The sequence below is a fragment of the Phalangium opilio genome, unplaced genomic scaffold (genome assembly GCF_054372755.1).
Source record: "Phalangium opilio isolate 3A_F unplaced genomic scaffold, DU_Popi_V2 ptg000217l_1, whole genome shotgun sequence".
Lineage (NCBI taxonomy): Eukaryota > Metazoa > Arthropoda > Arachnida > Opiliones > Phalangiidae > Phalangium > Phalangium opilio.
The window spans coordinates 4,583,826-4,605,439 of NW_028324218.1; the positions used below are offsets into that span (position 1 = coordinate 4,583,826).

At 38.4% G+C, this 21,614-nt stretch overlaps 3 protein-coding genes across 5 annotated transcripts in view; 2 read left to right on the forward strand and 1 right to left on the reverse strand.

Moving 5' to 3' along the window:
* Nucleotides 1-10,607, forward strand: part of LOC149615805 (potassium channel subfamily K member 18-like) — a 31,462-nt gene extending 20,855 nt beyond the window's left edge. The window contains exons 3-4 of the mRNA XM_089856830.1: nt 8,649-8,959; nt 9,514-10,607. Of these exons, the coding sequence (XP_089712956.1) occupies nt 8,649-8,959; nt 9,514-10,170 (968 nt within the window). The 3' untranslated portion in view covers nt 10,171-10,607. The remainder of the gene's footprint in view (nt 1-8,648; nt 8,960-9,513) is intronic.
* Nucleotides 10,608-11,066: 459 nt separating this feature from the next.
* Nucleotides 11,067-16,120, forward strand: LOC149615806 (zinc finger CCHC domain-containing protein 8 homolog). 3 transcript variants are annotated; one of them, XR_016375953.1, is made up of 13 exons: nt 11,067-11,448; nt 11,576-11,684; nt 11,745-11,829; nt 11,906-11,979; nt 12,065-12,139; nt 12,223-12,342; nt 12,406-12,605; nt 12,678-12,734; nt 12,802-12,872; nt 12,949-13,026; nt 13,096-13,210; nt 13,852-15,012; nt 15,175-16,120. XR_016375953.1 is itself a non-coding variant. In XM_089856824.1 (13 exons), exons 1-13 carry the CDS (start codon nt 11,094-11,096, stop codon nt 14,490-14,492), a joined length of 1,914 nt encoding a protein of 637 aa, XP_089712950.1. In that variant the 5' UTR covers nt 11,079-11,093; the 3' UTR covers nt 14,493-16,120. The 3 variants fall into 3 exon arrangements, 2 of the variants coding, with proteins under 2 accessions (XP_089712949.1, XP_089712950.1); XM_089856824.1 differs by having other exon boundaries at nt 11,079-11,177; nt 11,244-11,448; nt 13,852-16,120; XM_089856823.1 differs by having other exon boundaries at nt 13,852-16,120.
* Nucleotides 16,121-17,603: 1,483 nt separating this feature from the next.
* Nucleotides 17,604-20,589, reverse strand: LOC149615807 (small integral membrane protein 14). Its single transcript, XM_089856844.1, has 5 exons — nt 20,439-20,589; nt 20,097-20,182; nt 19,823-19,871; nt 19,600-19,751; nt 17,604-18,489 (listed from the first exon to the last, which is right to left on the reverse strand). The coding sequence occupies exons 2-5, from the start codon at nt 20,166-20,168 to the stop codon at nt 18,454-18,456; spliced, it is 309 nt and encodes a 102-aa protein (XP_089712970.1). The 5' UTR covers nt 20,169-20,182; nt 20,439-20,589; the 3' UTR covers nt 17,604-18,453.
* Between the last annotated feature and the right edge of the window lie 1,025 nt (nt 20,590-21,614).

Here is a 21,614-nt window from a genome sequence, read left to right on the forward strand (position 1 = left end):
GTATGTGACACATCACGTGAGATTATAAAAAATATTCAAATAGGCTGTTATATTATCTGTAATTAAGACAATAAGTAATAATAATAATAATACTATATATTATACTATATATTAATAATATATATTAATAATATATATTAATAATATATATTAATAATAAATAGTGTAGGCTTAGTAATTTTTAATTTTTCACCGATTAAATAAAATACTTTCGTAGAGCCAACTTACAGGGGCAAAGCTAGTATGGTATTTCCTATGGCCCCTGTAAAACATCAACCCGCAATACACCAATGTATGATATTATTTTATTTTATTAATAAAATTCATATCTTCTAGAACGGAATATACAAAATGTAAAGATTCAAAAACCAAGGCTTAACGAATAATGTAAAAATTCAAAAACCAAGGCTTAACGAATAATGTAAAAATTCAAAAACCAAGGCTTAACGAATAATGTAAAAATTCAAAAACCAAGGCTTAACGAATAATGTAAAAATTCAAAAACCAAGGCTTAACGAATATTTTTAATGTATGTGACGCATCACGTGACATAAGAAAAATTGTTATTAGATAAACTAAAAGCGCGCCAAAATTCAAAACAACGTAAAACACACGTTAAAAATATAGAAAATTTGGTTTTTTGGTTTTTTAAAGTTTGACCATGTTTAAATTTTATAAAGCAAACATTCAGTTTGCGTCAAATGCAGCGTCAATAGATAAGATCTAGGTCGGCTAAGCCTAAAAGATTAAAGAAGACCTCGAAGATTAGACTTAATCCTTACAAGTAAAGTTAGTTATTTTAAGAGATTATTTAACTTTTCTCTATAGGAAATATATATCTTTTAAACAAAAATAAACCCAAATCCACTCACAATCCCAGTAGGCAACACGGAAATTTCTAAAAAAAAAAAAAAAAAACTTTTCATCTCTCTACCCACTTCACAAAATGACAGATCTTTTTCTCAACAAAATCTCTGTAAATTTCGGTAAAGTTATGATTTACAACTCTCTATAATGAATCAGAAAGTGCTGCATGGTAGTGGCAAAATTGCATAACGTATAAAGCCTGGTGTTACTGATAAGTCTGCCATACATAAATTAAGGGGGATGTTAATTGTTCTTTGGGAAATCAATCAATTTTGAGTCGAAAATTATGTAACTTAATCTATCTCCATTTTGTTAATTTGCCACTAGGGACACTGTTTTCGAGTTAAGATTATTATTGGAGTATTTACTTCAGTCTGACTCATAGCCCACCCAGTATTATTATTATTGTTGATGAGGAGGGTACGCGCCCTAGCACCGATGCCAAAGGCATATTGTGCATCCTCGTAATCAGGCCTTGAATAGGCCTGTAGCTGCAGCGTAGCTAAGAATTCGCTCCACCGTGAGAGAGGAGACCCTCGAGGGTTCCAGGGTGTGTGAATCAAAATATTCTAATCTAAGCGAGGCGAAGTAGTCGCACTCGCAAAGTACGTGGGCGGATGTTTCTTCCATCTCCTGACACGACCTACAGAGAGGGTCGTCGGCAAAACCCATCAGATGGAGGTGCCTATTAAGCCGGCAATGCCCGGTCAAAAGACCGGTGGCCAGCCTAATATCCCATCTGCCGAGCGAAATTAGGTCCCTAGCACGAGACCTGCAGGGACCATCGACAAACAACTTTGTCTGTCTCTGGCCCTCCATGCTGTGCCAGAGCTGATTTTGTATGACAGTCAACCTGTCATGCAGACACCGTTTGACGTGCCTGTAGGGGATGGGGACGGCCGGCTCCGGCCCCAAGAGCTTGGCCTCCGCACCCCTTTTCGCAAATCTATCGGCTTGCTCATTGCCATAATATCCGCTATGCCCTGGCACCCAGTACAGCAGAACCCTGTTGCAGGATGCCAGTCGCGCTAGCAGGTCGAGGCAGCTACGCACCAGTTGAGAAGAAATCTGACACTGGTTCAGAGCGTTCAGGGCAGCCTGACTGTCAGAATAAATTCTCACAGTCCGTCCGGTATACCCTTTGTTAATACAGTAATCTGCGCAATAACAGATCGCGGCAATTTCAGCCTGGAACACACTAGCGAAGGTGCCCAGGCAAGCAGAAAAGCCGACCCTTGTGGTTTGACAGTAATAGCCGGCGCCAGCGCCGGAATCAGTCTTGGAGCCATCGGTGAACCAAATGGTTTCACCCCCAGTGCCAAGAGGCAGCAGGTTAGTCCACTCTGCCCGACTGGGGAAGTGGATACTGAATGGCTTAGTGAAATCAAAACTGGTGACGGTTTTGTCAGAGCACATCGTAAGCGACGGCTCAAGTGCGGCGTACTCCCGAAAGAGCTTCGTATGGCTGTAATCCCAAAGTCTTGGAACCCAACAGCCACTAATGTTGAGCCTGTAGGCTCCCATGACAGCCTCCTCCTCAATGAAGAGATGAAGAGGAAGCATGTCGAGGAGCACCTCCAGGGAAGCAGTTGGGGTCGATCTCATGGCCCCCGTAACACCAATGCAGGCAAGCCTTTGAAGCTTGCGCAGGGCAGCCTGCACCGTCTTAAGCCGGACCCTTGTCCACCAGACAAGTGCCCCGTAAGATAGTATGGGTCTGATGATCCCAGTATAGAGCCAGTGTACAGCCTTGGGGTTGAGGCCCCAAGTCTGGCCGACAGAGCTCCTGGTCCTCCAGAAGAGCATCTTGGCCTTCTTAATACACCGATCAAGATGCGGCTTCCATGTGAGTCTACAATCAAAAGTCACCCCCAGGTATTTCACCTCGGAGGACTTTGTCAGGACCTGGCCAAAGAAAGAGATATCATTGAACAGATCCTTAGTATTCTTCCTCGTAAAAGGAACAAGGACAGTTTTATCAGGATTAACGGTGAGGTTAACCGCCTGACACCATTGCTCCACGCTAGAGAGAGCAGATCTCATAAGCGCGGTAACAGTATCCGGGAACTTCCCCGTAAAGACTATCGCTACATCGTCCGCATACCCGAAGCAGCAACAGCCCCCAGCACCCCCGAGCCTCCCCAGGAGCTCGTCCACCACCAGGCACCACAACAGGGGGGAGAGCACTCCACCCTGAGGGCAGCCCCTGCTGGTAGTCACCCCTAGAGAGTCCCCAAGGAGGGACGCCGACACCTCGCGGTCGGTAAGCATGGACTTGATCCAGCGGCCAAGAGTGGCGCTGATGCCAAATCTCTCAACAGCTTCAGTAATAACCGAGCTAGAGACCTTGTCAAAGGCCCCCTCGATATCGAGGAAGACAGCCAGTGAAATTTCCTGAAACTCGAATGCCCTATCCAGGCAATTCGTAAGGCCGTGAAGGGCCGTCTCAGTGGATTTGCCTTTTTGGTAGGCAAATTGTGAAGAAGAGAGAGGAGTTACCGAAAGTACCTCGTCTCTGATGTACCTGTCCACCAACTTCTCCAGAATTTTGAGGAAGAAGGAGGTCAGGCATATGGGTCTAAATGCTTTCGCCTCGAGATAGGAAGCCTTCCCGGGCTTGGGAATAAAGATGACCCTAGAGCGTTTCCAGTCACGAGGTATGTGACCGAGAGCAATGCAAAGTCTGTAGATCTTGCATAGCGGAGAGGCGATGTGGTCTAAGCCCTCCTGCAAAAGCAGAGGGAAGACCCCATCGGGTCCCGGAGACTTGTAGGGCTCAAAACAGTTGACAGCCCACCGAAGCTTGGGAATCGTGACAACCTGTCTGGCTACAAGCCAGTCTTCCCTCTTAGCCCTGTACAAGACAGGGTAGAGAGAGTCAGGGTTTGTTGGATTAATAAAAGTAGAATCAGGAAAATGGACCTCCAGCATATGCTTGAGAGTCTCAGCCCCAGATTTAGTGTACACACCCTCCCGTAGCTTAATAGCATTAAGTCGATGTGTGCTGTCGTGCGCTAGAATCTTCATGACCCTAGCCGTGGCAGGGACATTGGAGATTTGCTCACAGAAGGTCCGCCAGGAGTCCTTCTTAGCAGCTCTAATGGCCCTGTTGTAGGCGTTAAGGGACTGCCTGTATCCAGCCCAGTCACCCGTGCGCTTGGCTTTGTTAAAGAGCCTGCGCGTGTATTTACGAAGCCGGCTGAGATCCGCGTTCCACCAAGGGACAAGCCTCGAGCGGTTGACGGTCTTAAGTGGGCAGTTCCGGTGGAACGACTCCATGATGGAGCACTGTAAATCACCAGCAGCCCGATCAAGATCCTTAGGTGAAGTAAGTTTAAGAGTGTGACCCCCTCCGTAGCGTAGGATTAGGTCTTCCCTATAGCCGGCCCAATTAGTCCGTTTTGGGTTGCGTATCTCCGTCCCCGCCGGGACAGAAGTAATCGCGACAGTAAAGCAGATGTGCCTATGATCCGACAGAGACGGTTCATTTGACACATGCCAGTTAGACACGGAAGACACGAGGTTTTCTGTGGCTAGCGTGAGGTCAATGACCTCCCTTCTATTAGAAGTAACAAAAGTAGGTTCATTGTTTTGATTAAGAATATAGAGTTTACAACCAACTAAATATTCTAGTAAATCATCACCCCTCTTGTTGCAGTCAGAGCTGCCCCACGTGATGTGATGAGCATTGGCATCGCAGCCAATGATTAGCTTGTCCCCTCTCTTTTCACATTGATTGACCAAATTGATCACCTCAATTGTCGGGAGAGAGTCCGCGTCGTGGGCAAAGTATGCGGAGGCAGCCGTGATAGTCAACTTGGCATGCCCAGTGGCCAGGACTAGATTCACGGCCGCCGTGTCCTGGGAAGTGTACAGCGGTAGAGAGATACAACAAAGATCCCTCCGAACCAAAATACACGCCCTAGGTCTAGCAGCAGTTTGGTCATAGAATAGTGACCCCGCCGCGTCAAGACCGAGGATTTTGCCATGGCAAATCCACGGTTCTTGTATGAGGGCCAGATCAAGACCCTCTATAGCAAACCTCCTGCAGAGTACCGCAGAGGCCGCCTTACTGTGGTGCAAGTTGATTTGAATTGCACGTAGCGTCCCCATGGTCCCTAAGAGAGGGGTTCAGAAGGGACCTAGCTACACCTCATCGGTCCCGAGAGGGCTAATGGCACCTCCCCCCCCGACAGGCGAGCTCCCAGTCCCAAGATCCTCCCCCTCACCAGGACCACTAGGACGCTCATCGGCTGAACCCCGAAGGGTCCCATCCGATTCTTCCAGTAGGGTGGACTCATCCATGGAAGAACAGACTTCCGAATGAGCCACCCCCCCCCTCCCCCTCTGTGCCTAGAGCGACACCAGAGAGCTCCTCCGCGAGATCCCCCATCTCGCTAGTCCCACCCCCCGCCGCAGACTCGGCTACAGTGGTTTTAGTGGTTTCCGTGTTCTGAAGGAGTTTGAAGGAACCCTTGTCCACTCCAGTATAGCCCACGAAACCAGCATTCTTAATGGCTTCCAATGAGGAGCCATCAATTAGCAGTACCCAGTACCGTACGGCCCTGTCCACGTACGTCCGGATACATTTCCAGCGTTCAGTGGCAAAACCTGCATTAAGGACCTTTAGGCGCCGAAACAGCACCGCCGGCTCCTTGGTGATCTGGTCCTTGGTGCGGAACATTACCTTAAACGGCTTAGGGAGTTCGCTAGCTCTCATTACTGAGAGCACCGCATCCCCCACCACCGAGTAGGCTAAGTTGTCCTTCAACCATTGCCCAGTGAACGAATCCTCACAGGAGTATACTAGGGCCCCGGTCGTCAGGCTAAAGTTCGCAAGGCGCGGTAGAGGGCTCCCCGAAGGTATCCCATCCAGCGCCCTTAGAATCGCCTTCTGAATTGGGCCCACGTCTTCCTCCGTGATGACCGCCGTCGGATAGCCTTTTTTGACAATGGCCATCTTTTCTGAGCTGGCGGCGTCACTATAGGACTTAGCCTTTTTCGACGCCGCCTGCGAGGTACTTGGTGAGGGAGTCGAATCCTCCGCTCTGGGCCTCTTCATTGGGTTGTCACGAGCCATCGCACCCCCAGCGGCGGTGGAGACCGTTTCAGACCCCGATTTGACCTTTTGCCGAGCAATCCGTCGTTTGAGACGACGACGCAAGGTACTTTTCGAGGGCTTGCCAGACACACGCACCGATAAATCGTCACGAGTATCGCTGGATACAAGCCCTTGTGAAGTGGTATCAGTGTGGGTTCTGCCTTGAGCAGACCCCTGCACCGTAGGTTTGGTAGTGTTAGAGTTGTTTTGATTTAATTTATCCATGGGAATCCCACGAGTAAGGGGGCAAGTAAAAGGTCACCACCCGGTAGTCCCCCACCCGGGTGGAAGGCTAGATACAACGGGGTGTCGCCCGGTGCCCCGAGGGGATCGTTAGCGATACCGAAGTTTTACTTCCCCAGTACCATGCAGCCCTCGGCACGATGCCTCAACACCTTGGCTTGGGAAGGGCGCGTATCCGCTTAGCCCACACAACGTAGTGGTTAACCAGCTCTCACCACCGAGGAGGTGTGATACTCCGCATCGATGAGGACCCAAGCTAGCGTGTGTGAAGTTAAAAACGCGAGCGGGAAGCCAAAGCAAGGGGGGGAAAAAGATACACCCCATCTAGCTTGCGTCCCCAACTTCGAGAGCCCACCCAGTATAGATATGCCCCTCCCTCCAACCAACACGTAACGAAAAGTTTAAATTATCTTATTGGCTGCTCACTTAAACTATACGTTTTGATGACGTTGCTGACGGGGACGGCCAAAAATACTGACGTAATTCCTTTTTACCTCTGTCACTATGACGTCAGCCGCCTCTTCTTTCATATCCCCCCCCTGTCCCGTGGAAGGGGGTCCGGGACTTCGATGCGCGCCCACATTACTCTGTTAACTTCTCCATTCCTACTTCTAAAATTAAATCTATCCCTGGAAGTATACATAGAACTTTTTCGACTCAAAATTTATTTATTTCCCAAAGAACAGTTAACATCCTTCTTAATTTATGTTTGGCAGACTTATGAGAAACACGTACTATGTATCCAGCAAGGGAGCACCGATTTTAAAAATGGCAAAGAGCGAAGTTGAAAATGCAGTACTGTCAAAAGAGGTACGGTAGCTCTTCAGTCATCACTGGAATTTTTGTATTCGTTTTGGGGTTGAAAAATGCTTCTAGCATTGTTAACAGGAACTTGATAGATTCATTTTAAATTACCATTCCTTTACCAAAGCTTCGGTTGCCTCTACTATTTATTTTTGGATTTATTCCAGCTGATAGGTCGTTAAAAATTGTCAAGATTTCCAAATGAACAAGTCCATGGATGATTTGACTGTTTTAAATTAACGAATTATGGTAATTTTGGAAGGTTGTTGTAAAATTTTTAAATTTAAATTAACAGTTTGAGTTCAATAGAGTAGTGGCACTCCATGTTAATTTATCATAGAGCGTAACGTAGCCAAAGGCAGGGAGGTACCATTACCCTATAAGGGAGGGAGATGTTAGTTTGTCTATATTTTGAGCACTGGAGATACTGGTTATTAACATTTTGCTTAATTACTCGGGTCCTAATTATTGTAACCCTAAAGTATTATCTATCATTGGAAAGGGGAGAAATAGGACTATAACATACTGAAAAGACTTCACTGTATTTTATATAGGAGGAGAGTTATAACACTCTAAAGTGTACAGATCATAAATATTGTAATGCTAATTTGTTTCAATTAAATTAACCATAAGTATTTAATATTCGAAGGATTTCCCTGTATTCTTGTAAAACCACCTAGAATTCTGAACTTTTGACCAGCTCTAAAAAGTTAAAATGGCGAGCAAGAACCCAGAAAGAATTGCTTATTTAACTCACTAAGCCTAACTTATTTTAATCGAAGACATTTACCCTACTCTGATATTTATTGTTTGATATAACGCTTCATTATTTTATCGTAAGTGGCCCTCTGGCTTCCAAAAAACCTTAAATACAAACCACTTTACTCTTTAGATTGATTGTATTATATTCTTAGCTATTGGGCCTTGGCTCGATCGTAAGACAAAAGTTTTATGAACGTTTATGTTATGCTAAAATCTTATCCCATTGTTTATCTAATAAATTTTCAACGCTTCATTTATTAAGTCTAGCCCGGGGTTCCCTATTCTTTCCCGCTTTCCATTAGAGCTAAATTTTTCTGGGTTAAAAAGCTACCGCTCCAATTTCCCCCCTCAAACCATCTAAAGTTTCCCGCCAATTCGATCTTTTGAAGGCGAAGCCCCATTAAATAACTTCCGTTTTCGTGGTAAACTTCGCTGTCAAACTTTTCATGGAAAAGCAAGACTACCGAACTTACTCAATCTATTAAATTAGGCCTAGGCCTATAGCCATTTCCCTCTTGTACTTAATCTCGTAGATCTATTTTCAAGGTCAAATAATATAACAATACTTTAGGCCTAACTATGAAACGTTAGGCTTAGCGTGCTCCGAGTCCTATCCTATCTTCCTGATTAAAATTATGAAGTAAATTCGGGAAGTGCATCGTAAATTTTTGGCGGGAATATGGATATGGATATGAATTCGCCGAAATGCCGGAAGTTTTACGCGCCTTTTATATATGATTTGCGTGGCGGCTAAGCCTTGGCCTTCAATTTATTATGTTTTGGATTGAATATTTCTTGCGTGTAGAAAGGGGGGGGGTTAAAACTGATATTCTTTGCACTTAAACTGGTATTGGTTTATTATTTATTGCAGGTTACGGCAACATAGCTCCTAAAACTGATATCGGGAAGGTCGTAACCATATTTTACGCCTTATTGGGTATTCCTTTGATGTTACTTTGTTTATCGAATATTGGAAACCTGTTGGCGCATTCTTTCAAATTTACGTATTCCCGTATCTGTTGCGCCGTTTTTCGTAAACATCCCCAAACGACCATCAAACCGAGAAAAACGATTTACCGTCAATCCGCAAAGGAAAATAGCGTCCCGAATTTTGGAAAGAAAGAAGATTCGAAGATACACATCGAAAATTCATTCGAAGAAAAAGAAAAACCTCCTGAAAAGGTAATATCTACTTCTCTAACTTAACTGGCGACAAAAGTTCATAAATGTAAACAAAAGTGTACACTTCATTGAATCTTGCACGCGATGCGTAATACGAGACACGCCCCCTTTACCTCTCAGAATAGTGTCGACCCCCCCTGCATATGATTACCCTCACGTGAGATAATTTACAGTTACACCACCATATTGGTGGGTTCATTGCATAAGGAAAGCTGAAATCCACCAATATGGCTGCCAAAACCGTGGTAGGACTTAGGAGGGTGTGACGTAACGCAGCCAACTGAAATTTCTCTATACTAGTTCTAGTACCAAGAATTAACGTTTGGGTAGCCACCATAGAGTACTATTTTCTTTAAACCTTTGACCTCAAAGAAAGCTCTTCTCTGATTGGCTGGTTCGTGTTGGGGTTGAGATGAGGTTGTCGTTTGCTTCATGGCGTCTATGGCCAAATTCTGGGGAGTTGTGATCGAAGGAGACTTTTTATTTCTATCCATGAGCTTTTGCTGATGTTAAGCCTAATATTTAAGCCTTTTTTGTTTTTTTAATTTTTAAAGGTTCCATTGAACCAAGCGGACATAGTTTTGGACACAAAACATTTGGATGACTTAGAAATCATAGAGGAATCAACCAAAACGGAAAAAACTGGCGAAATTACTCCAGACAAGCCTTCAACACCAACTGAGAAGAAAAACAACCACACTCTTAATCTTAAAACGTCCAATAATAAATTTTCACTGTCACCATCTAAAGATACTAATAGTATAGTTATCTTAACCAGCGGAAATAAAAGCTACCCCTCTAGTCCAACCCACGATGACGTCATAACGGTAGAGACAACTTATCACGAGGAAACGTCCATAGCAGACGAACGCGTCCCGATTTATATGGTGCTGCTTTTAGTAACCGCTTATATATGCGGTGGCGCCACCTTGTTTTCGTTATGGGAAGATTGGTCATTCTTAGATGGCGCTTATTTCTGTTTTATAACATTAAGCACTATTGGCTTTGGGGATTTAGTACCGGGTGGTTCAATTTTTGGCGCGGATGCCGAGAGTGGTCAGGCAAAATTGATAATTTGCTGTTTCTACCTCATATTAGGCTTAGCTGTTATTGCTATGTCTTTTAACCTAGTCCAAGAGGAGGTCGTACATAAGTGCAAGACGGTAGCCAGAAATTTGGGTATACTAACGTCAGAAGATCGAGCCGATTAATATTTAAACCAAACCAATCTTCCATCAAATAAAAAGAAAAATCAGTCCAAGGCTTAACAGTGAGTGTTAGGCCTAATTTAATGACGTTAGAGGGTAGACTATGTTATGTGGTTAACTAAAATATTCTTTAGTTTACCATAAAACATCGTAAGAACTTCATGAAGTTCAAAATATAACCCATAAGTGTCTCTAAGGGTGATTTCAGGCCCGGAGTGAGACTGAGAAGGTCGTTAACCTGACCCAGAAATTATTACATGTTTAAGGGTTAGCTTTACGTACTAAGTTTTTAGGGATATTCTTCTATATATATACAAACCGGTGAGATAGAATCTCAATCTCGTTTAGTAAATTTTATTTATTTTACAACCCCTTCTTAAAAATGTGCCAAGATTCTAATATGATGCTTCTGTAATCGTGTTTTTAAAGTTTAATTTAATTTATTTAATATTTAGAATTATTCCTGTGATTTTTATTATTATTATTATTATTATTTCTCTCATAGTTGCGAAGAAAATAAAGCCCAATGTTTTTCTGAATTTGAAACTCGTTACTCGTGTCTTTCATAACTTCGAATTTAGCGGGTGATTATTTCCAGCCCTCTTTTTATCTTGGATCACGTGATTTAATTTTCGGAGAATTCTATTGGTTATTCTTGGAAGCAGAAAATCAGTGGAAAAGAAAAATGGCGGGTCGGATGAGCGAGGATGATGATTTAATTGAAATTTTAAGTGATTCTCAGGAAAATGTAATTGAAAAGGAAGAGTCTGTAAGTATAATTAATAACAAAGAGCCAACGGAGGATGAATTATTCGAATTTAGCGGGTGATTATTTCCAGCCCTTTTTATTTCTTGGATCACGTGATTTGATTTCCGGAGAATTCTATTGGTTATTCTTGGAAGCAGAAAATCAGTGGAAAAGAAAAATGGCGGGTCGGACGAGCGAGGATGAGGATTTAATTGAAATTTTAAGTGATTCTCAGGAAAATGTAATTGAAAAGGAAGAGTCTGTAAGTATAATTAATAACAAAGAGCCAACGGAGGATGAATTAAGCGAGGAATGTCAAATCGTTGAGACGGAAGATGATTTAGAAGACCTAATAGTGTTAGACGAGTCCGTTGAAAGTAGGATCAGTGGACCTCCTAGTTCAGGTTTGGATAGTGACTCCGGACAACTCGAAGTTTTAGCCGAAGTAGCTCACGAACATCGGGAATGTTGCCGAGAAGCTCAAAAACAAATCACAGAACTTCAAAAGTTTGTCAAGAAATTGGAAGAAGAAAATATCCTTTCCTAAACTTAGTCCTAAGCCGTAAGCCTTGGTCATTTGTTTACATCTTTTATCATCCCATGTGAAACCATGTTAGGCCTATATTTCACATGTTTAAAGCGTTCCTTAGCGCAAAATACATTCAGAATTAAGAGCTAAAGTACTTCAGATACCCGAAACAGTAGTTGAAGTATTGAATGATAAACAAAAAACCGTAAATGTAGTAATTCAAGATAAAGAACTTCAGGAGTGAGTTTGATTTAGAGCTAAATTATATATCAAAGAACCTTACTGACATTTAAATTACAGAAAATATAGCTCAGTTATAGAAGCTTACGTTAATACCTTACTAGAAACAGAACGTAAAGCTCAGAAAAAAGCTGCTGAAGCTAGTGTAAGTCATTTTGAACGTGTTACACGAGTCTTAAGATTAAGAGCTCGTGATTTTCAATTGAAATTTGGCTTTTTAGACTAGCTTCTTTGTTGATAAGTATTCCCATGGTGAAGATAAGGAAGATGTTGGAGAAGCATGGAGTATACCACTGTATCCTTTAAATATATTATTATGTTAAAATTATCACACCGATAATAAAAGATGTATATTGACTTTAATTAACTCAATATTAAAGTTACGATCGTGTAAGTGGAGTTTTAGATAGCGGAGGGGAGAGTTCCAGTTCTAAAGAAACTCCGAGTGCTTATTTGTAAGTCTTAAAGCAGAATAATCTTTAAAATTAAGTTAACTATAATTAGTATAGTAATCTGACTAATATCTTAATTGCAAAAGTGGCCCAACTTGCTTTAATTGCGAGGGTAATCATTTGTTAAGTGCTTGCCCTCAACCTCACAATCCAAAGAAAATTTCAGAACGTAGACGCCTTTTTAACAACTCCCAAAAAACCTCAAAGTTAGTTTTTGTTATTAAATATTAAATATAATACTCTAAACCACTCTTTTGAAAAAATCATAGAAGATATCATTTGAATTCCAAATTTTCATCAATAAAACCCGGAGAACTTAGTGAAGGGTTAAGAAGTGCCTTAGATTTGAAACCATATCAAATTCCATTATATATTTATCGTATGAGAGTTCTTGGTTATCCACCTGGTTGGTTGAAAGAAGCGGAGATTAGAAGTTCAGGACTTAATCTTTACGATAGTGATGGAAAAAGTTAGTGAATTAATTTTAATCCGATTTTAATTAGCTTTAAATTAAATTAATATTTTAATTATAATTTTTAAGTTGTAATTGATGAAGAAAATGTTGAAGAAGGGGAAGTAGATGAAGTTGAAGAAAAGGGTATTTATTAATTTTAATTAATTTAAATTTTTAATGTTGAAATTAATTAATTAAATTTGGTTTTTAGTTCAATATGATCCAACAAAACTTGTTAATTTTCCCGGGTTTAATATGCCAGTACCTCCTAATTGTAAAGATGTAAGTTAACATTAATTAAAATATACTTAATTTTAATCGACATTAATTAATTAATCTCTATTTTTTATTTATTTAGGAACATAATGATCATAGAATGCCGCCATTACAATTACATCAATTACGAAGCGAATTTGAAAAAAATATGAAACCACCTGTAAATAATTCACAAAAACATACTTTTTAAGAACTGAACTGATTTGAACCAATTTATTTTTAATTTCAGAAACCAACTGGGTACAGAAAACATAAACTTTCATTGATATCAAATAATAAAAATGCCAAACGTCAAAAAACAGCAGATCGTTTAGATGAAGATATGGAGATTGAAATTACTTCTGGTGAGCACTGTTAACAGCAAGGTTTTAAAGGCAGGGAGCCCAGCGGTCCTATAATTCCTATGAAATCCAACATTTTTTTAACCTGTCCTGTATTATGCTATAATTTCATGACAGGTTCTATAATATCCCAGAATTTCATGAAAGGTCCTATAATATCCTATAATTTCATGAAAGGTCCTATAATATCCTATAATTTCATGAAAGGTCCTATAATATCCTATAATTTCATGAAAGGTCCTATAATATCCTATAATTTCATGAAAGGTCCTATAATATCCTATAATTTCATGAAAGGTCCTATAATATCCTATAATTTCATGAAAGGTCCTATAATATCCTATAATTTCATGAAAGGTCCTATGAGATCCTATAATTTCATGAAAGGTCCTATGAGATCCTATATTTTGGACTTATTCCAAGTTTTTTCCTATAGAATGGTTATTTATTTTTTCTTCAGATTTTTATACATAGTGTAAGCCAAAATACACGAGCATACATTTTTATTCCTATATTTTCCTATAAAAACACATAGTTTTCTCCTATAAAATCCTATAATTCCGGAAAAAACTCCTAAGTCGGGCTCCCTGGGTATTTTTCCCCTATTACATAAAGATTATCGTTTTATTAATATATAATTATAGATGGTGTAGATGTTTTAGATGTAGGCAACAGCACATTTTCAACACCTAAAACAAGAACAATTCAGTTACGTTTGGATTCCCAATCAGAGGGTGAAGATTCAACCGGATCTTCCCCCTCTGTTACATCCTTAGAGGAAAGACGGAAGCATTTACTTAAAGAGCTCAATGAAAAAACGGAAATTGAGGCTGCTTCCCCATCATCATCATCATTAACACTCCTTGAAGATCGTAAACGTCGTCTTTTGAAAGAGTTAGAAGAGAAAACTTATTTTTCTGACGCAGATTGTTCGATAATTGAATCAGAAACTGATGAAATGTCGTTAAGTATCGGTGGTAAGAAAGGTTCAAATGGTATTGTTGAGGAAGAAGGGGAAACTTCCAAAACATCGGTGGTTAATGATAAGGTTAATGTTAATTCTACGACTCCTAATGGATCTTGTCGAGAGATTTTAAAGAAATCCGTAGCAATTACACCAGGAACCCCCGTTATATCGCTTAAGACTAAGTTACCGGAATCTGATCAGTTTGCTAAAGGAATATCTGAATTTATCCCTTTTGAAAATTTACCAACGTCTACGGGAACTTATGATAAGATGAGGGCCATTATTGACAAGACACGACGTATGAACAATAGTTTATAGTTAGCGGGGGACAGTACAAGTTTTTTTTTTTTTTTTTAACTACTATTTACATACAGTAAAGCCCGTTTATAACTAGTAAAATTTTATGGGAGCCTATTTTTTTTTTTAGCCTATTTTCCTATTTTTTTTATTATGTAACTTCATATCGTAATTAAGCCTTGGTTGGTTTAGGCTTTAGCAGACGATAATGTTAATTCGGGTCTTAACTTCTTAAGAACTAAGGTTTCAACTTCAAGTAAGTTAATTCGCGATAAATGCAAATTTAAAGGATGATTTGCGTCTAATTAGTTAAAATTCGCATTAATAACTAATAAACGTCATAGTGAAGCGTGCAGCCTTGGTTGGTTTAGGCTTTTAGCAGACGACATTAATAATTCGGGTCTTAACTTTAAGAACTAAGGTTTCAAGTTAATTCGCGAAAAACGCGTAAATTTAAAGAAAGATTTGCTTCTAATTAGTTTAAATTTGCATTAATAACTAACAAACGTCATAGTGAAGTACGCAGCCTTGGTTAGTTTAGGCTTTTAGCAGACGACATTAATAATTCGGGTCTTAAGAACAAAGGTTTCAAGTTAATTCGCGATAAATGCAAATTTAAAGGAAGATTTCCGTCTAATTAGTTTAAATTCGCATTATTAACTAACAAACATTATAATGAAGGATGCAGCCTTGGTTAGGTTAGGCTTTTAGCAGACGACAATATTAATTCGGGTCTTAAAAACTAAGGTTTCAAGTTAATTCGCGAAAAACGAGCAAATTTAAAGAAAGATTTGCGTCTAATTAGTTTAAATTCGCATTAATAACTAATGAACATCGTAATGAAGTGCGCAGCCTTGGTTAGTTTAGGCTTTTAGCAGACGACAATATTAATTCGGGTCTTAAGATCTAAGGTTTCAAGTAAGTTAATTCGCGATAAATGCAAATTTAAAGAAAGATTTGCGTCTAATTAGTTTAAATTCACATTAATAACTAACTAACAAACATCATAATGAAGTATGCACGCAGCCTTTGTTAGTTTAAGCTTTTAGCAGACGACATTGGTAAAAACCAAGGCTTAATAACCCAAAGTTAAACGATTAATTTCCAGAAGAATATTAAAGTTTCGGGTTTATAACTAAAATAATAGAAATATCTAATGAAATTTTAATTATACGCGGGTTTTACTGAATTAGAACTTAATTTTTTAACCACAAATTTATCAAAAAACATTAACCAAAAACCAGCAGTGCAAATTTCATACAAATAGCTAAGCCTAATTCGTGCCATTTTTTTCAAATAAGAGGGGGAAAAAGAAATTAATTGACAGCCATTAACATCAATTTTAGCTGATCCGATCATTTTTTTAAATATTAATCACAAAATTAGGCTTATTTGAAGAAAGGTTCTCAACACAAGTTCATTTACAATTATAATATTGAAAACGTTTGTTTCGTTTTCTTTTTTAATTATTCGAGATCGCCCCCCAATATAAGTAATTCATTGATTAAATATTCATTACATAATCAGAAATATGAAAAAAATTCACGGTTTACATAAATGATCATACAAAGATTGTATGACTGTAAAAAAAAATTGAATTGACATGCTGTAAATTTTACCAAATAATCAGAGAAATTTGTTTTTGCTTAGGCTGCTTTGACTTATTTTTAGTTATAGGTTTAATAAGCAAATCACAATAGGGAGCTACCAACTGGCTAGGGGGAAGAGATAGTCTGACGTCATGCAGCCCCTCTGGTTGGCATTTTTGCGCGTAGAATACTGTTTCCAACCGTTAGGGGGATGAAACTCCAGTAAGAGATAGAAGGGTGTGACGTTTCAGGGTCAGAACTGTTAGCTCCCTATAGCCTTGAGAACTGAAGGAGTACAAGGTGTACTTGTCCAATCATTTTTTTTAACCAATCTGCTGAGTGGGCAGAGTACCAGTTTTAAGCTATCAGTTGGGTCATTATAAACTTATGGTTGGGTTCAGTCCCTAAAGTACTCGATATTTAGGCCTTGGCCTAATTCTTCAACTGGAGTAGTATAATCTGGGAATTTATAAGGTGGATTGAATCTATGGAGTACTCGAATATTTGGACCTTGGTTCATATTTCTATTGGGACTCTTGAGTACTCAGAAGTAAAGAACTCTTGAGTATTTAAGACTATTGGCAACATATTCCACAAATATTTGGTTCCTTCTATAAATACTCATATCCAATCATAATCCTATAGGAAAAAAACATAGTCCAATCATAATCCTGTAAGATAAAACCTTATCCAATCATAATCCTGTAGGAAAAACCCAATCCAATCATAATCCTGTAGGAAAAAAACCTTATCCAATCATAATCCTGTAGGAAAAACCCAATCCAATCATAATCCTGCAGGGAAAAAACCCTATCCAATCATAATCCTGTTGGAAAAAACCCTATCCAATCATAATCCTGTAGGAAAAAACCCAATCCAATCATAATCCTGTAGGAAAAAATATAGTCCAATCATAATCCTGTAGGAAAAAGCCCTCATCCAATCAAAACCCTGTAGGAAAAAACCTCATCCAATCAAAACCCTGTAGGAAAAAACCTCATCCAATCAAAACCCTGTAGGAAAAAACCCCTATCCAATCAAAACCCTGTAGGAAAAAACCCCTATCCAATCAAAACCCTGTAGGAAAAAAACCCTATCCAATCATAATCCTGTATGAAAAAAGTAAAAAACCCTATCCAATCATAATCCTGTAGAAAAAAACCTTGTCCAATCACAGTTCTTCTGTTTAGCACCTTCAACCAATCAGAACAAAGATTTGCAAAATGAGCAAATTTATCTATGGTAATATTCCTGTAGAAAAAAGAACCTTATCCAATCACATTTCTTCTATTTAGCACCTTCAACCAATCAGAACAAAGATTTTCAAAATGAGCAAATTAAATTAATCTATTGTAACATTCCTAAAGTGTTTTCCCCACCAACTAAACAACCATTTCTCGTTCATCATGGTAATTCAATTCATATGAGGAAACAAACAACCGACTAACCAACCAACCATTCAGGTTTGTACAATACCATAACATACCATAATCATAATCATTATAGCCTAGGCTTAAATCACAAATGAATGAACCAATCATAATACAGGATTTAATTACACTTTATTATTAGTTTATTACCATTATATATAAAGGAACTATTTTTTTATACAAAAAACAGTTAAAAAAAAAACAAAATACTCCCATAAAATAAAACCCTTTAATTATTAATTATCTAGAAACAAATTAGTGTTAAATTAATGTGCAATAAATTTGTATATTACATTTAAACATTTCAATAGCAATTTTTTTTCTACATTATTAAATTTTTTTTATCATTCTATTAATTTTAATTTTAAACCAGTTAAAATTAATTAACGTGGTTTTAAATTAATTTAAAATTAATTTAGCTTATTAATTAGTTTAGCTTATATACAAAATTTTTATTAATTTTTCTTATTTTTCATTAAATAAAAACATTGATATTTACATATCATTTACGATAAACATTTTAAAACAGAGACTAGTTATCGTAGAAAAATATTTTTCCCTCCGTTAACTTCTTTTTATTTAACTTTTTTTATTTTTCAAAGTTTCTTTAAAAAATTTCTTCTTTTAATTTTAAAAAATTTAAATACAACTAAAAATAATAATATCAAATTAGAAATTATGCAAATTTTTTTAATCAAACAAATTATTTTATTTTTGGGGTGAAATTAATTGTGCTTTTAAAGAAAATGCATTTAAATACTTAATATTTAATATAAAAGAGAGTAAGGTTGGGGACTTTCTTTTATCGCTGAGCAATTTTGGTTTTCTTGGTTTCATCCCCCCAAATATTTTTGACAAAGAGAGAAAAGATAACAAAATAACAAAAAAGAACTAAGGGGAAATAATAATAATATGCTTTGTTTGTTTAGATCATTTAATTTTTTTAACCACTAGTTTCTTCATTTAGAAAATGGAGTCAGGTGGTGGTGTACTGGGTCCCTGTTTAGGGGGAAATTCAAATTGGTTTTAGGTGTTGTTTTTTTTTTAACAAAAGAACAGTTTTTAGATCAAAAAATTATGAAATTTGGTCTGAAATGAGCTTAAAAGTTATGCCACATATCCATTTCTAAAACTTTGGCCCAAAAACCCCATATTTTCCCAATTTTAGCCCCCAAAAAACCCCCATATGATCCAAACTTTGGCCCCAAAATATCCCACATTTTTCACAACTTACCCCAAAAACCCCTATACCAATTTTAGCCCCAAAAAACCCCACATTATCCCAATTTTAGCCCCCCAAAAACACCAACTTTAACCCCCCCAAAAAAACCCCACATTATCCCAACTTTAACCCCCACATTATCTCAATTTGAGCCCAAAAAAACCCCACATTTTCCCCAGCTTTAACCCCCACATTATCTCAATTTAACCCCCCAAAAAAAACCCCACATTATCTCAATTCGAGCCCAAAAAAACCCCACATTTTCCCCAGCTTTAACCCCCACATTATCTCAATTTAACCCCCAAAAAAACCCCCACATTATCTCAATTCGAGCCCAAAAAAACCCCACATTTTCCCCAACTTTAACCCCTAATAACCCCAACTTTAGCCCCCACATTATCCTAAACTTTAACCCTCTATTATCCCAACTTTAGCCCCTATTATCCCAACTTTAGCCCCCTAAAAAACCCCCATATAATCCACAATTTTAGCCCCAAAAAAACCCCACATTATCCAACCTTTAGCCCCAAAAAACCCCACATTATCCAACCTTTAGCCAAAAAAAAACCCCCCACATTATCCAACTTTTAGCCCCAAAAAAAACCCCACATTATCCAACCTTTAGCCCCAAAAAACCCCCTATTATCCAAAACTTAGCCCCCAAAACCCCCCTATTATCCACAACTTAGCCCCCAAAAACCCCCCTATTATCCACAACTTAGCCCCAAAAACCCCCACATTTTCCACAACTTAGCCCCCCAAAAAAAACCCCCACATTTTCCTTAACTTTAACCCCCAAATTATCCCAACTTTAACCCTAAAAAACCCCACATTGTCCCCAACTTTATCCCCAAAAAAACCCATATTCAAAGAGAGAGGACACTTACATTATTGTTATTGGGTTTTCCATCAGTGCGGTTACGCATGGTGTTAGGCCTCATGAAAAATAATGCCAGAGCTAAAACAACCCATCCCATCATGAACAAGAAAAAGTTGTACTCTCCACCAACAGGAGGAGTGGCTCCAGGTAATCCAGGCACTAAAATATTAACCCCAAATTAACCTAATTTAAACTAACCTATTTTATTATCCTCTTTTTAAAAAACTTACAATCACTTATGCATTCATTATCAGTGCATTGTGTTTGAGAGCTCCTTAACTACAATTAAAATTAACATTTTTTAAGGTCAAGAGTTCATAAGGCATCAAGTTCAACCCATAATTAAAATAAGCCTAAACAATAATTTCATCTATTTTAATATTAACATCAGTAATAATTATAATAATAATGAAGGCTTTATAATTATGGTTACTTTTACTAAAATATATTAAATATTTAGTATATTATATTGTCATGCATAATTAATAAATTAGAACCACTTACTAAATTAATTAGTCTTTGCATGGCATTGTCATGACTAAAAACACATTCACATGGGTCAAATTCATCCGCCATTGTCTCAGATAAATCTGAAAAAAAATTATGAAATACACGTCGACTTAGTTAAAAAAATTCACCAACTGAACAAATTGGGACATCTGTGTAAGCAATATTATGTTCGTATTTACATCTACATAATTATAAACTTGAAAAGTAGGCTTAGCAATTCTGACGTTCCTAAACTTAACCAAAATTAGGCTTAACGTTTTTTATCTTTGTTAAGCCTAATAAATATCCACTCTTACTCTAAATTATAATTAACTTAAAAATTGTTGTTTTACTTACCGAAAAGCGATTAAAAACAAAGAGGAATGTTTGGGAAGAAACGTAAACAGAATAGTTTTAAAGGGAACTTTTAGGCTAACCGTTCTACCACGATCACGATGAAATCGCCTAAAGCACTGTCGTGGAAATTGTTTACAATTGTAGTCATACATGTACGCTATACAACAAATGGCGTTCGCTGATTGGTTGAAACCCGGATAACTGGGAGAGACACGTCACTCTTCGGTTGCCTTATGTTTATTTCCGATTTTGGCCTGACAAAGCTGTGATAAGATTCCCGTTAATTAGTAAAATTATTCTTATCGTTATCTATAGTGAAATTTCTTATAGTCTTTATATAGACTTTGATTCTATTATCATATAGAATAACGTGATAATAATTTTAAAATATTTTGCTGGTTTTTCGTATCCCTAGATGACGCTAGCTAATGAATATCGCAGTTTTGGCGGGAATTTCAAAACTGGTTATTCCGGGAAAATAGTTTTGTGTGTAACTAGGAGGATGTATTATAATAGTATTAGAAGCTTTGCGTGTATGATAAACCGTAATTATAAGCTTCGTATCTCATTACTGTTTCACGAGTTAATACTTTCTCCTAGCTAAGAGATTTATTTATGTGTTTTCCGACTGTTTTTGTTGCCGATTCTCGGTCTATATCCCTAATAATACACTTCCACAAACATTGGGGCACGATGCTCTATTTGAAAATATCGTAGAGATCGCTGATAAGAAACCCCAAGGATTTTGTGAATGGGAAAAAGAGACCGTAGCAAAATGTCATTCAACCCAAAAAAGATCGAAGCCAAAGGCTAGGGGGCTACATAATAGTTTTCTCAGGAAAATTCTGGCTTCGGTTGTTTAGTTTCCCCCTTATAAAAAAATCCCCCGGTAAAACTGGCTTTATCAGTCTTTAATAAAGAAAAACGCCTTGGGACATAAAGATTATATAAATTGAAGTAAAAAAAAAAATATTGTGTAGCCACTCACTAGAAGTGGGTGAAAGTTGCGGGAAAAGTTACCTACCGAGGCAGGGTGGAGGTAAAACCGGGGTTAGGGGAAAGAAGAGGGATAAAGTGGGGTTACGCTTGGTTGGCAAGTTTTCACGAAAACTCAACTCCTCCCGCTGAGCGAAGGGGATTATTAAAGAAAAAAGTTGCTCAGCGGGACTCGGGGCT